Source organism: Mytilus galloprovincialis, chromosome 6 (genome assembly GCF_965363235.1).
Source record: "Mytilus galloprovincialis chromosome 6, xbMytGall1.hap1.1, whole genome shotgun sequence".
NCBI classification, from domain to species: domain Eukaryota; kingdom Metazoa; phylum Mollusca; class Bivalvia; order Mytilida; family Mytilidae; genus Mytilus; species Mytilus galloprovincialis.
In genome coordinates this window covers 80,335,974-80,347,727 of record NC_134843.1, presented here as the reverse complement: position 1 = coordinate 80,347,727, position 11,754 = coordinate 80,335,974, and the positions used below count along the sequence as shown (strand labels likewise).

The 11,754-nt window shown below is 30.7% G+C and overlaps 1 protein-coding gene across 1 annotated transcript in view; it reads right to left on the bottom strand.

Moving 5' to 3' along the window:
- Positions 1 to 5,536: 5,536 nt before the first annotated feature.
- LOC143078346 (thyrotropin-releasing hormone receptor-like) overlaps positions 5,537 to 11,754 on the bottom strand; it is a 109,986-nt gene continuing 103,768 nt past the window's right edge. Inside the window, exons 2-3 of the mRNA XM_076253234.1 lie at positions 9,052 to 9,274; positions 5,537 to 5,710 (exon numbers count right to left, since the gene is read on the bottom strand). Coding sequence (XP_076109349.1) covers positions 5,553 to 5,710; positions 9,052 to 9,274 — 381 coding nt within the window. The 3' untranslated portion in view covers positions 5,537 to 5,552. The remainder of the gene's footprint in view (positions 5,711 to 9,051; positions 9,275 to 11,754) is intronic.

The following is an 11,754-nucleotide window of genomic DNA, read 5'->3' as shown; positions in this document are numbered from 1 at the left end:
CTTTCGGAGCACCTGAGATCACTCCAGTTTCTGGTGGGATTCGTGTTGCTTAGTTTTTAGTTTACTATGTTGTGTCGTGTGTGTTATTAGTCTGTTTGGCTTTTTTTCTTTTTAGCAATGGTGTGGACAGTTTGTTTCGATCTATTTGTTTTACTGTCCCTTTGGTACCTTTAGCCCCTATTTTACATAAGATCAACCATTGATATATAGCGAAAAACAGGGACTGAATCTATATCGAATCTATCTGTGAATAGACGTGTTAAGCGCGCCATTTGTTATTACAATGTTATATCGTATTAGACTAATGATCTTTTATATTCAATAGAGAAATCGGGGATTACCAAACACGCACTTGACATGACTTATATAAATAAAAAACTTGATAGAACGATTTTATAGGTTTAACTTCCTGTTTTCACTTCATCGTGAAATCATGTTGTTAAATATGTCTGATGTTTCCACGTCGATAGTTATATAGATATATTATTAGATTTTCTGATTAAGTATAAAATTGGTAAGAGTTTCACGGAACTCAGTGATTTTTCTGTTAGTCTCATGCTCAACAAAAAGGGGGAATAATTAATAAGAAGTTACCTAATTACTATCTTTTTATTGTTAGAAGCTTGTGTCCAAGTTTTGTAAAAATCAAGGATGGTTTATGAATCTGAATTAGGATTTAAAAAAGCTATTAACTGCAGTCCGTTTTCAAGTTAACTGGAAGAAAATAGTCCATTTATAAGTAATATACGGAAAAACAGGAAATAAATGTTTACAAAATTTCCTTCTGTATAGATACTAGCTTTTAATCATAAAAATCTTCAAGCTTAGATTTGTACAATTCCAGGATAATTTAAGAGAGTTATAAAAAAAAAATAAAACTTAAACCACAGAGTGAATGTAATGTTAACTGGCCAAAAAACTGGATACATTTATTAGTAACATACGGAAAAACAGGATACTTTTAGATGTATTTCTGGGTACTTTCTTATGATTATAAACAAGGTTCTGTTCACGTTTGGTAGAAATCCAGAAACTTGTAAGAAAATAATTAAATTTAAAAACTAATCAGAGAGTGAATTTTTGTTAAAGACGACGACGACGCCGGAATATAAGATCACTATGTCTCGGTTTTTGTAAATAAATCACAGGCTCGACAATAAATGATTAATATCTGTCGGCTACTTAAGCTTTTCTTAACAAACAAAAGACTTTTATGATTTAGTACATTATATAAATTACTTTGAAAATAATCTGCTTTTTTTTTTGCCTTTCTTGAAGAAGTTGAAATTGGGGTATAAATAAGTAATTCTTATGTCAAAGTTGAAGTGAAAATGGTTATAATAGTATTTAAAAATAATACCATATGCATATAGCTAATTTCAGTATTTTAATATATGGAAATAATATGCAGCTTTTCAGTTTTATATATATATATATATGGGTCTGAAGAGCTAGTTTTATGAGTACATCCACCCTCAGGAGAAAGCTGATGTATTTGTAATAAATTGAAAAGAAAGCTATTATGAACCAATCAATTACCGTCATCAGATGTGTGTTTTGTTTTATTGCCTTATTTGATTATTATTTCCTCCCGCTCTACATTTTTGATATATGTGAAATGTAAATACATCAATTGTACAATTCTTTTATAGTACAAAGTAAAAGCTATTTATAAAAAGAAACATGTCCTCAGGGTACAAGCTTACACGAATCTATTCCAAATATAAATATATACATAGATTGATGCCTCAATCTACATTGTATTATTACTTTAAGATGTTTTTGGCTGTTTGATTTTGCGTCAGTTCTGTTTTCTACATATAACCCAAGAGAGTCTGGTAACCATAATTGCATAGTTATAAACAAAGTCTCAGCGGAAAATACTCAGAACATTGTAGAACAATTGGAGGATAGTCATTTTAATTGTACGAAGCGATATTGTCATATTTGAAATTGGATGTGGTGAAAAGATAGGTTTACAACATTGTCGAATGGATTGAATTTTACTCAATTTAAATAATTTTAGAACCAAAGTTGCATAAAAATTTATCAGTATACATTTTGTTGAACAAGATCTCTGTGAAGATCATTTACCCCTTGATTATGACTATTCAAAAAAAAAAAAAAAAAAAAAAAAAATACCGTATATTTAAAGTTGTCTCTAACGCTTGCTTATTTCAATAATTGATTGAAACATTTGCTGAGATGAATTCACTATTCCTTTATGTGTTTTACTACTACCTCAAGAACATGTTTTTCGGTCGTTGTCGTTTGTTAATATGGTTCATGTGTGTTTCTCTTTTTTCGTTTTTATATAATTTAGACAGTTGGTTTTCCTGTTTGAATTGCTGTCCACAAGTCATTTTAGGCCCCTTATCGCTTGCTGTACGGTGTAAGCCACGGACTTTGACGCCGTACTTTGACCTCTAACTCTCAACTTTTTATACAATGTTACTTGAATAGAGAGTTGTGGCATTTTTTATTATTCATATGAATAGGTTTCAGTCCAATTTTTCTAATTCCTTTGCATTTTAACCTTTTTTTTTACTCATTTCATAAATAATTTTGATAAATGTGTTGTTGTAGTTGCTGTAAGAAGATAATTGGCCGAGTTTCAGGGTCACAACCATTATACGCTGACTAGATGTATCGTAATGTGCTAAAAGGTGTAAGAAAAAAATTTGGAATGCGAAAAAATAAACTCATCATAGATACCAGGACCTAATTTTGCATATACGCCAGACGAGCGTTTCCTCTACAAAAGACTCATCATTGACGCTCGAATGCAAAAAAGTTAAAAAAGGCCAAATAAAGTACAAAGTTGAAGAGCATTGAGGACCAAAATTCCTAAACGTTTTGCCAAATCCAGCTTAGGCACATGAAGGGGTGTTTCGTTTATTAAAAATGAAAAATTATTTTTTAGCCGTTAGAGAAAACTATTCTTACATAGTTACACGTAGACTATCGGAAGTATCCAATGCCTATAGTTGAATTATCAATTATACTATTTAGATAAGTTATATCTGACAATCCTTATCTATACATACTAATGGTATGCAGTGTGATATTTGTTATGACCCAACATATATCTCTCAAATCTATGAATGGAATCAATTTTATTTGGACAAACGGCGATCGATATCTAATGTAATGATACTAAATATCCATATCATCTTTAAACGTATCTTGAACATGCTATAAAAAAGAATACCGAGAGAATACTCTCTCTCTCTCTCTCTCTCTCTCAGACACGGTTATTGTGTGTTTTCAAGTTTAAACGAAGACGTCACAATCATGACAAATTTATAAACATTTGTGACTAAAAGTGTATGCTGTTACATGTACCACAACTTGAAAAGTATAAGGATAAGACAACTGAGCAGTTTTTTTTTCAATGTGTGTCACATATGAAGCAGGATCTGTTGACTCTAAAGAAGCACATGAAACCACAAATGTTTTTTTGTTTGGATATGTGCTGCTGAGTATTCAGTTTACTCGGTTTAGTGAAATGTTGCTGTCTCTTTGAAGTTTCTTATTTTTGTAATCGCATTGACTTATATTTTTGAATATGTTTTTTGGTATAGTTTGGCTATCTTTTCAGTAGCTGCGAGCAATCAATGATACATTGTATTATATTGTTTTATATCTCATTTTGTGTACTTGAGGTTTTTGCTATATATCATTCCGTCATTCAAGATGTTTATCATATATCGATTTTTATTCTAAATTTGATGATGTATCTCTTTTAGTGCAGTGATAGGATTAAAGAATAATATGGGACAGTAAAAGGTAATTTAAAGTGGTGGGCTAAAGGTACCTTTCCTTGGTACCAACAAACATCCTGAGGTGAATTCGTATTATAAGGCAATATGTTGGAAATAGACAAATATAGCGTTATAACGGTATTCGTTACAACAGGGAGCTGATGACTTTTATGACTCTTTGTGCGTGATTTCTATTATCTTAGATGATTATTTGATAAGAATATAATATATCTGACAATATACTCGGAATTAATATATCATTTCGTTAATATATTTAGAATAACGATATAATTTTTTTCCGTATCGATCACGCACCTTAATAATAAAAACTTAACCTGAGGGAAATCATGCTTACAGTTGTTTTGTTATGAATTGAAATGATCAACAACAAATATTATATATACTGTTATCATTAACAATAAAAAGAGTAAACAATATTAGAAGAAAGATAACTTTCAACAAAAATACAGATTATACTCGTATGGACTGTTTGCCTGTAGCCAATTGGGAACTGCTGTCCGGCGTCGGTATTGAGCCCAGTTTTATGCCAATCACTTATGTTATGTATAGTGTTTTTAAAATAGTTTTTTTGACTTTGTGTCCTTTTTTTTTTTATCTATGTCATGTATCTGTTTATGTTACGTCTACCCTTTTTGCTAAGTTACCAGCATATTCGTCTGATCAGTTATTTCACCAATTTGTGTCTTATTCCAGAGTATGACGTTTTGATGGATCAAGTAAAGATTTTAATGGCAGGTGATACATGCATAACAAGGATGATTAAACTGTCGACGCAGCGGTTTCGCCTCTTTTGAAGTTTAAACGATTCCATCAATTTAAGTTTGCAATCTTTTGTCTTCTTAATCGATTTATGGGATTTTATCGTAGGTAACCTACTGCTGGGTTATTTTGATTTATTTCATGGTATTTTCAATTATTTATTTTTCATGCTAAAAGCTTATCACCGAACACCAAGTAAGAAAAATAAAAGATAAATTTATGCCAACAACAACAAATAAAAATAAAATTTCTAAATCATTATTTACCATACACAGTTTTGTGAACATCCTGTTCCTCATTACAGTGTATTTATATAAAGACAACAGTATGATACCGCTTTTTTATAGTCATAAGTCGATTAATTAAAATCAAATCCGGGTTACAAACTAAAACCGAGGACAACACATCAACTTTAAGAGGAATACGACGGAACAACAGAAACACTAAACTGCAACAAAAACAAACACCAACATTCGTAGAAACGGAGTATTTGATAACATCTGCAATATATATATGATATGGCATCGGTCGTACGTCAGGAATGCGACAGAAATTTTCAAGAAACTAAAAAATTAAATAAAAGTTAGAACAAAGACTATTCCTGTCTGGACAAACACGTAAGAAAATTTTATAAACGTCACTTAAATAGCTCCCGAACTTGAAAAAGGTCTTTTCAACATGTGCTGAATTATTTAGATTTCAATGTGGAAATAAGAATCGAAGCAAATAAAAGGACATGAATCCTGAAAACATTGGTTAGAACACATTTTTCTACAAAGTAAAAACAGATTTTCTTATCAAAATTTGTAATGAAATGAACAACTTTAAAGCTGGCGATGTTGAAAAACAGTATTTCAGAAGCCATAAACTTTCAATAATGAACAATCGAAACAAAAGAATAGTACCGTCACAATTCGGTTGCTGAATAAAAATAAACTCATCTTTGTAATCATATCTCTTGTTTTATCCATGCATGATGAATGAAAATGATAACAAGCTTAAATATGTTTATTTCAGTTGAATTACAGATGTGATTCTTTCCGAGGAAGAGTACGGGGATGGATTTCTACTGCGATGATTTTTAATGACAAGAACATTCCGTTCAACATTGTTTGTCATACACTCCATACTAAACGTGGCTTGTGGCTTGTTGTATCGTCCAGCATCTACAAAACATTAAAGCATATTCAAATCAGTAAGCGTAATAATTAACAAATGTTTATGAGGCTTTAATATTAATTGTATCTTAGAAGATCCACAGAAGACATTAATTGGTTTTACACAGACAACTTCTAAGTTCTCATATTGAAAATAGCGCATATTGATATAAACAAACTAGTTGACTGATCGGCAATCACAACTTCTTTATTATTTTTATAATGTGCAAATTTACTTTGTTTTCCTTAATAGAAATAAACAGATATGGCTTCTAATTGTTCTGCAGGTCGAATCAAAGATCTATAAGTGGTATTTCTAAACTCGATATTCTCGTTTATATGGTTTATCAAACTTAATTTCAGTTTACTACTACAGTACTAGGTGGACAACAAGTATATCATTGTTGTTAGTGCATTAAGGTCAACATTATGCCCCATAATATTCGTCGTAATGGTATCTTGATATCTTTAGCTTGTAATAGATTATCTAACTTTAGATTGTTAATGAATTGTAGAACTCACAATACTTAAGTTATCTAACTTTAGATTGTTAATGAATTGTAGAACTCACAATATTTAAATTATCTAACTTTAGATTGTTAATGAATTGCAGAAATCACAATATTTAAATTTTCTAACTTTAGATTGTTTGGTGTTAGTGGGTTAGTGTTTCGTTGACGTACACGCCACACCTTTCTCATAATTCAAATTTTGAATGTTAGAATTTTTTTTATTGATGAGTGTCATGACAACAAAAAGGAAAAAAAAAAAAAAAAACAAATAACCACATTTTTTATCGATACGACTATAAATTCCTATACAGGCGAATCAGTTTTGTGAGATGTTATAACAATTTTCATCTGGACATAGTTTTATTTCATTTAATACAAGTACAAAAGGGCTAATTTTCGACTTAATCTAATTTTGTGAGTGAGTTGACCGATTTTACACACCCATAAATTACTTTTAAATAACTTTTATCGCTATATTTATTTGAATCAATCATAGAAGGTAAGTCTATAAAAAAGTTAATTATATTTTCTTTAAGTCAGTCCTTCAAATTTAATTCATCCAATTACTGTTAATTAGGTACTGTTCAACACTTTGCCTGTAGTCAATTAGACGTATAGTTTATATATTTTCAGAAAAATCAATGTTCTGTGCATGACTGTGAATATTGAATCTTACATAAAACTGGTGATCAAACCGAGGAGAGGTATTGGAACACGGGTTTACTTAGTTTAATAATAAAGCTATACATATATAAGCCTATTTCGATCGAATAAAACATATATATCTGTCTTTCTAGATTGGTTTATGAATAAATTTCCTGAAAGGTTAAACTCTGTGCAGTTCAACATGTAGTGTATTTTGTTTGAGCTCTCTCTCACTTTCTCACTTTTGTAGTTAGTTACTTTAAAGTAGCCGTGTTATATTCTGTACAATACGTCAATTGAGTTATTGTTAATAAATACATGTTTTTAAGAAATGCTTTTTATATTTCAGATCGTATTGAACAGAATTTCGAAACTGTCAGATCGTCAATCAATGTTTTATTTATTATTCAATTAGAAAACATTCCAAATATTCGACTATGAGCCTTCTTGATGACGTTAAATCGAGAAAAGCGTCGGACGCATAAACCTTAACTGTGTTGTTTTAAAAAAATTGAAGACTTTACAACCAACTGCTTGAAGCAATATAAAATGTAAAGCCACTTTATCCAGAAACTGTTCTGCGTATTGGGTCAATGTATGGATGCAAAAAAATACCAAAAAAAAAAACACAACTATTTGGGATTTTTTTTTAACTATTTTGTCTACACATCTTAACCATGTCGTTTATATGTGATGGTACACTATCTTGTCAGATAAGGGTGAAAGTTTGGTACCATTAAAAAGTTTAAACCCGCTGCAGTTGATTGCACCTTTCCTAAGTCAGGAATCTGATGTTCAGTATTTGTAGCTTGTTGATTTGATTCATAAGTGTTTCTTGTAATTCGTTTTTATATAGATTAGACCATTGGTTTTGCCGTTTGAATGGTTTTACACTTGTAATTTTTGGGGCCCTTTATAGCTTGCTCTGCGTTGTGAGCCAAGGATCCGTGTTGAAGAATGTACTTTGGCTTATAATGGTTTACTTTTATAACTTGTGACTTGGATGGAGAGTTGTCTTTTTATATCTACAAACTACACAATGTGGTTTCATAAAGAACATTTAAAAATATGGAAAATAATGATAATGATATTTGATAAAATTTATCAAAATAACAATTTGTGGAAATATTTTAGTCTTAATTATTCTTTAAAAAAAACCCGGAAATATATGACATAATGACTGTCATAACCTTAAGGTGGTACCCAACACCTTGACTAAAATTATTTTGGCTCCTTTAATTTTCATAAAATGTTGACAAAATATTAACTTTGACCCTTCAAAAATATAAAAAAATTCAGAAAACTTGAACCAATTACTTTCTTGAAAAAAAAAAATGTTGGATAGATTGTAGTTTGACAAACACTTATATTGATCATTGAGAAGCTTCTTATTTCCTGAACAATACAACGTGATTTAAACGTTTAACTGATTTGACAGAGTTATCTCCCTGTAGTGTGAGGTACGTACCACCTTAAGGTATACCAATTTAGTCACATTCTATGATTTTGTTCAGAACGATTCAAAGACACTATTCAAACTGAATAGAGTATTATTTCATAGAGTAATATACCTCACTACTTATAGTGCATTTCATTTCTTAATAATAGCATATATCAACTTATGTATCTACGGCAATGCTTATCTAAATATTTTTGGAAAATGGTTTCTTCACGTATCAAAATATGAAATAGTTCCTCATTTTAACTCTATTGCTTGTCATAATGTCATACCACAAATATTTGTTCTATAATAATTGTCTATACTTACAGTGTATGAATATGCAATAAAACTCGATCTATACATTAACCTAATTACATTTGTCATCTGGCCTATCGGGAATAGAGTATTATTGACCATTCACGTCATGATAAAAAATGTGGAGTGCGTTGAACGTAATATTTTTGAGAAAGCTGGGGATAAATATTACCATTAACATGATTATAAATTTTTTTCAAATCAAAAAGATCTCCATTAAACCAATAGTTGCTTATTTGAAATAAATAAAAAAAAAGTTGATTCTACAGTAAAATTTGCAACACAAGTTAAATAAATGTGTTTATAAGTGCAAGTACGGCCACCAATAACGGACGTCTTGTAGAAGGCTGGTCAATGTATCTGAGGCTCGATAAATGAATGACGATGTTTTGTACTTTCGAATTTAAAGTAAAAACAAGAAAAATACCTTAACGTACCACAGCTCAGAATCTTTTGGAATTCCCTTCTAAATTTAGCCGACATGGCATTATACAGGATAGGATTTATGGAACTATTGATATAAACCATAACTCTGCAGAATAACAGGAACCATATGTCTAAATATTTTGTCTTGACAAAGGAGTTGTATACCACCATTACACGATACGGAAGCCACATAGTAGCAAATACACTAACTATAACTATTAACATTCGAACAACCTGAAAATAGAAAAGACTTAAGTCTGAAATGTTTGTCTATTTGTATGAATTATGGCATATATTTACAAATAAGGTTATTATTATTGTTACAATATAAAACCATACAAAGAGGTAAAACATGCGTAGGACTGGGTACTTTAAAGAACTATTTATACCTCGTCACAGTCTGTCTCAAGTCATGAACCTCAACAGTGGCTATCTTAGCCCCATATATAGATTGCCGAAGCCGTGTTTTGAACAACATTTTTTGTTTTGTTTTAAGCTCTAAACCTTCATTTCTTTAGTTTAATTGACCTTCCACCTGTTCTCAATCGAGTGTCATTGATAAGTCTTATAAATGTGTATATGAGAAAAACAGAAAAATCAGAGTCAGTGAGACAAATCTCCACACGAGACCAAATGACGTAAAAGGTTAGCAAATATCTATTCCTGTACGGCCAAGAACAATGACCAATACCCGCATCGCGTAACAAGCTATACAAAATCCAAAAACCAAAAAAGTAACAAAATGTAAACAATTCAAACGAGAAAACTAACGGCCAGATGTATGTACAAAACAATAAATGAAAAACAAATACGATATGCAGCAACAACTGATACTCATTAAATTACTTGGGAGAAGTACATACAAAGTGTGGTGGGGTTAAAATAGTATCCTTGTTGGCTTTTCAGTTCCAATTATTATTTAAAGAATCTTATACTAGCAGTTAAATTTGTTGTAACATTTCGTGGCGATATAGATAGTATTCATTTGGAATAAACATTGTGTACGTAGGCAGCAACAATAATAAAATAAAACCAATTAAACACAATAAACTAGAAAAGACATGTACCAAGTCATAGGGGTTTATGACATCCGGAGATTAATAATGACAGCAAAATGTTATACTTTTATGTATTACCAAGAATTGTTGTTGTTGCTCCTATCAAACATTGCGATTTACAAATACCCATTTATGAACATTAAGAAAACAATACGCACTAATATGACAGTCATTTCAGTTTCAATTATCATTATAATTAATCAAGAATGTGGAAATAAACATCCATGAACAATTTTTTGTGTGTGAATAAACGCATTCGTATCATGTTTATTTTGTAATAATAACTTAAATGTTACCAGTTATGTTATATAGCAATACGACATAAACGGTTACCCCAATATTTAGTTTCATAATCATTTCAAACAAAGGTATCTTTTATATCTGAAGAGCACTTAAGTATTCATAAAAAATTACTTGGAATTTGAAAGCAGCTTGACCATTTATATACCATTTATTGTCATTATATTATAATTGTATTCTCTGATACATGTACTACTGTTCTCTTTTGTCATTTGTTTGTTTCTCATGTTATGTAAATAGATATGTTTCCCATAGCAAGTATTTTCTTCTTCCAAGTAAGGATTCCCCAAAAGTAGAAAACAAGTATCATTCTATGAACAATATTTAGTAGAATTCCAATAGAATAAAGATTTTAAGACCAACCACGCTAAGGATCTATTATTCTCACTCTACAACATATTGTACAATCAATTGAACCAACTATTCATTCATATCATGATTATTTCAAGTTAAATTGTTTCGATACCGAAATCTATCCCAAGATGAGTTTTCTTTTACTATTTACAGCACATTTATCTTATTAATGAAAACAAAGAGAAATGAAAGAAAATAAATAGAACAGCACAATTTGATAATAATTGCCTCGATGTGTTGATATTATATTAAAAACTATCTTGTGCCCATTGTTTGTATCAAAGAGTAGGCTGTAAATTTCTATGATAGAACGTTAACGATGCATTAGTGCCTTTTTCAGTATTTTGACCTTTCATCAATTAAAGGTCGCACCTATCTTGATATGAAGATCGGAAAGTCTGGTAATAACCGCAATCGCTAACAGATTTTTTTCTAAACCACTCCCGAGAGACAACACACGTGTTAACTGTAGTAATTACAAATTATTGGTATTTGGTTTTTCTCTGTGAACAGCTGATTACTATAATCAGACGCTTTGATTGCATTTTCAGAAAGAATTGTCATGATACAAAGAAATCCCTATGCGTTCGACTTAATATCTTTGTCATTGTATTCATACGATGACACGGAATCGAAATGAAGCAATTAGATGGCTTATAGGGACTGATGTAATCACAGCGATAAATTACCCTCTTTTCATCAATTTATCGTGCATTTAATTTATTGTCATGGAATGTGGTTGCCGGAAGTGATTAAATGTCTTTAACTTTTCCTGCGAAGTGTCAGTCAGATGAAAATCCCATCGTTAAAGTGCACTTTAAATTGTTACATATAATAGATATATTAGCTGTATAAAAACAGAAATGAGACTTTTCTGACCTCCATTTCTCTGAATTGATGTAATAAGGATTTGAAAGACAGCGCGGCAATTCATTCTCCTTTAGATAACATAAGCTACTTCGTATTTAAAAGACAGTCGACAACACGCGAACAAGTGAATCG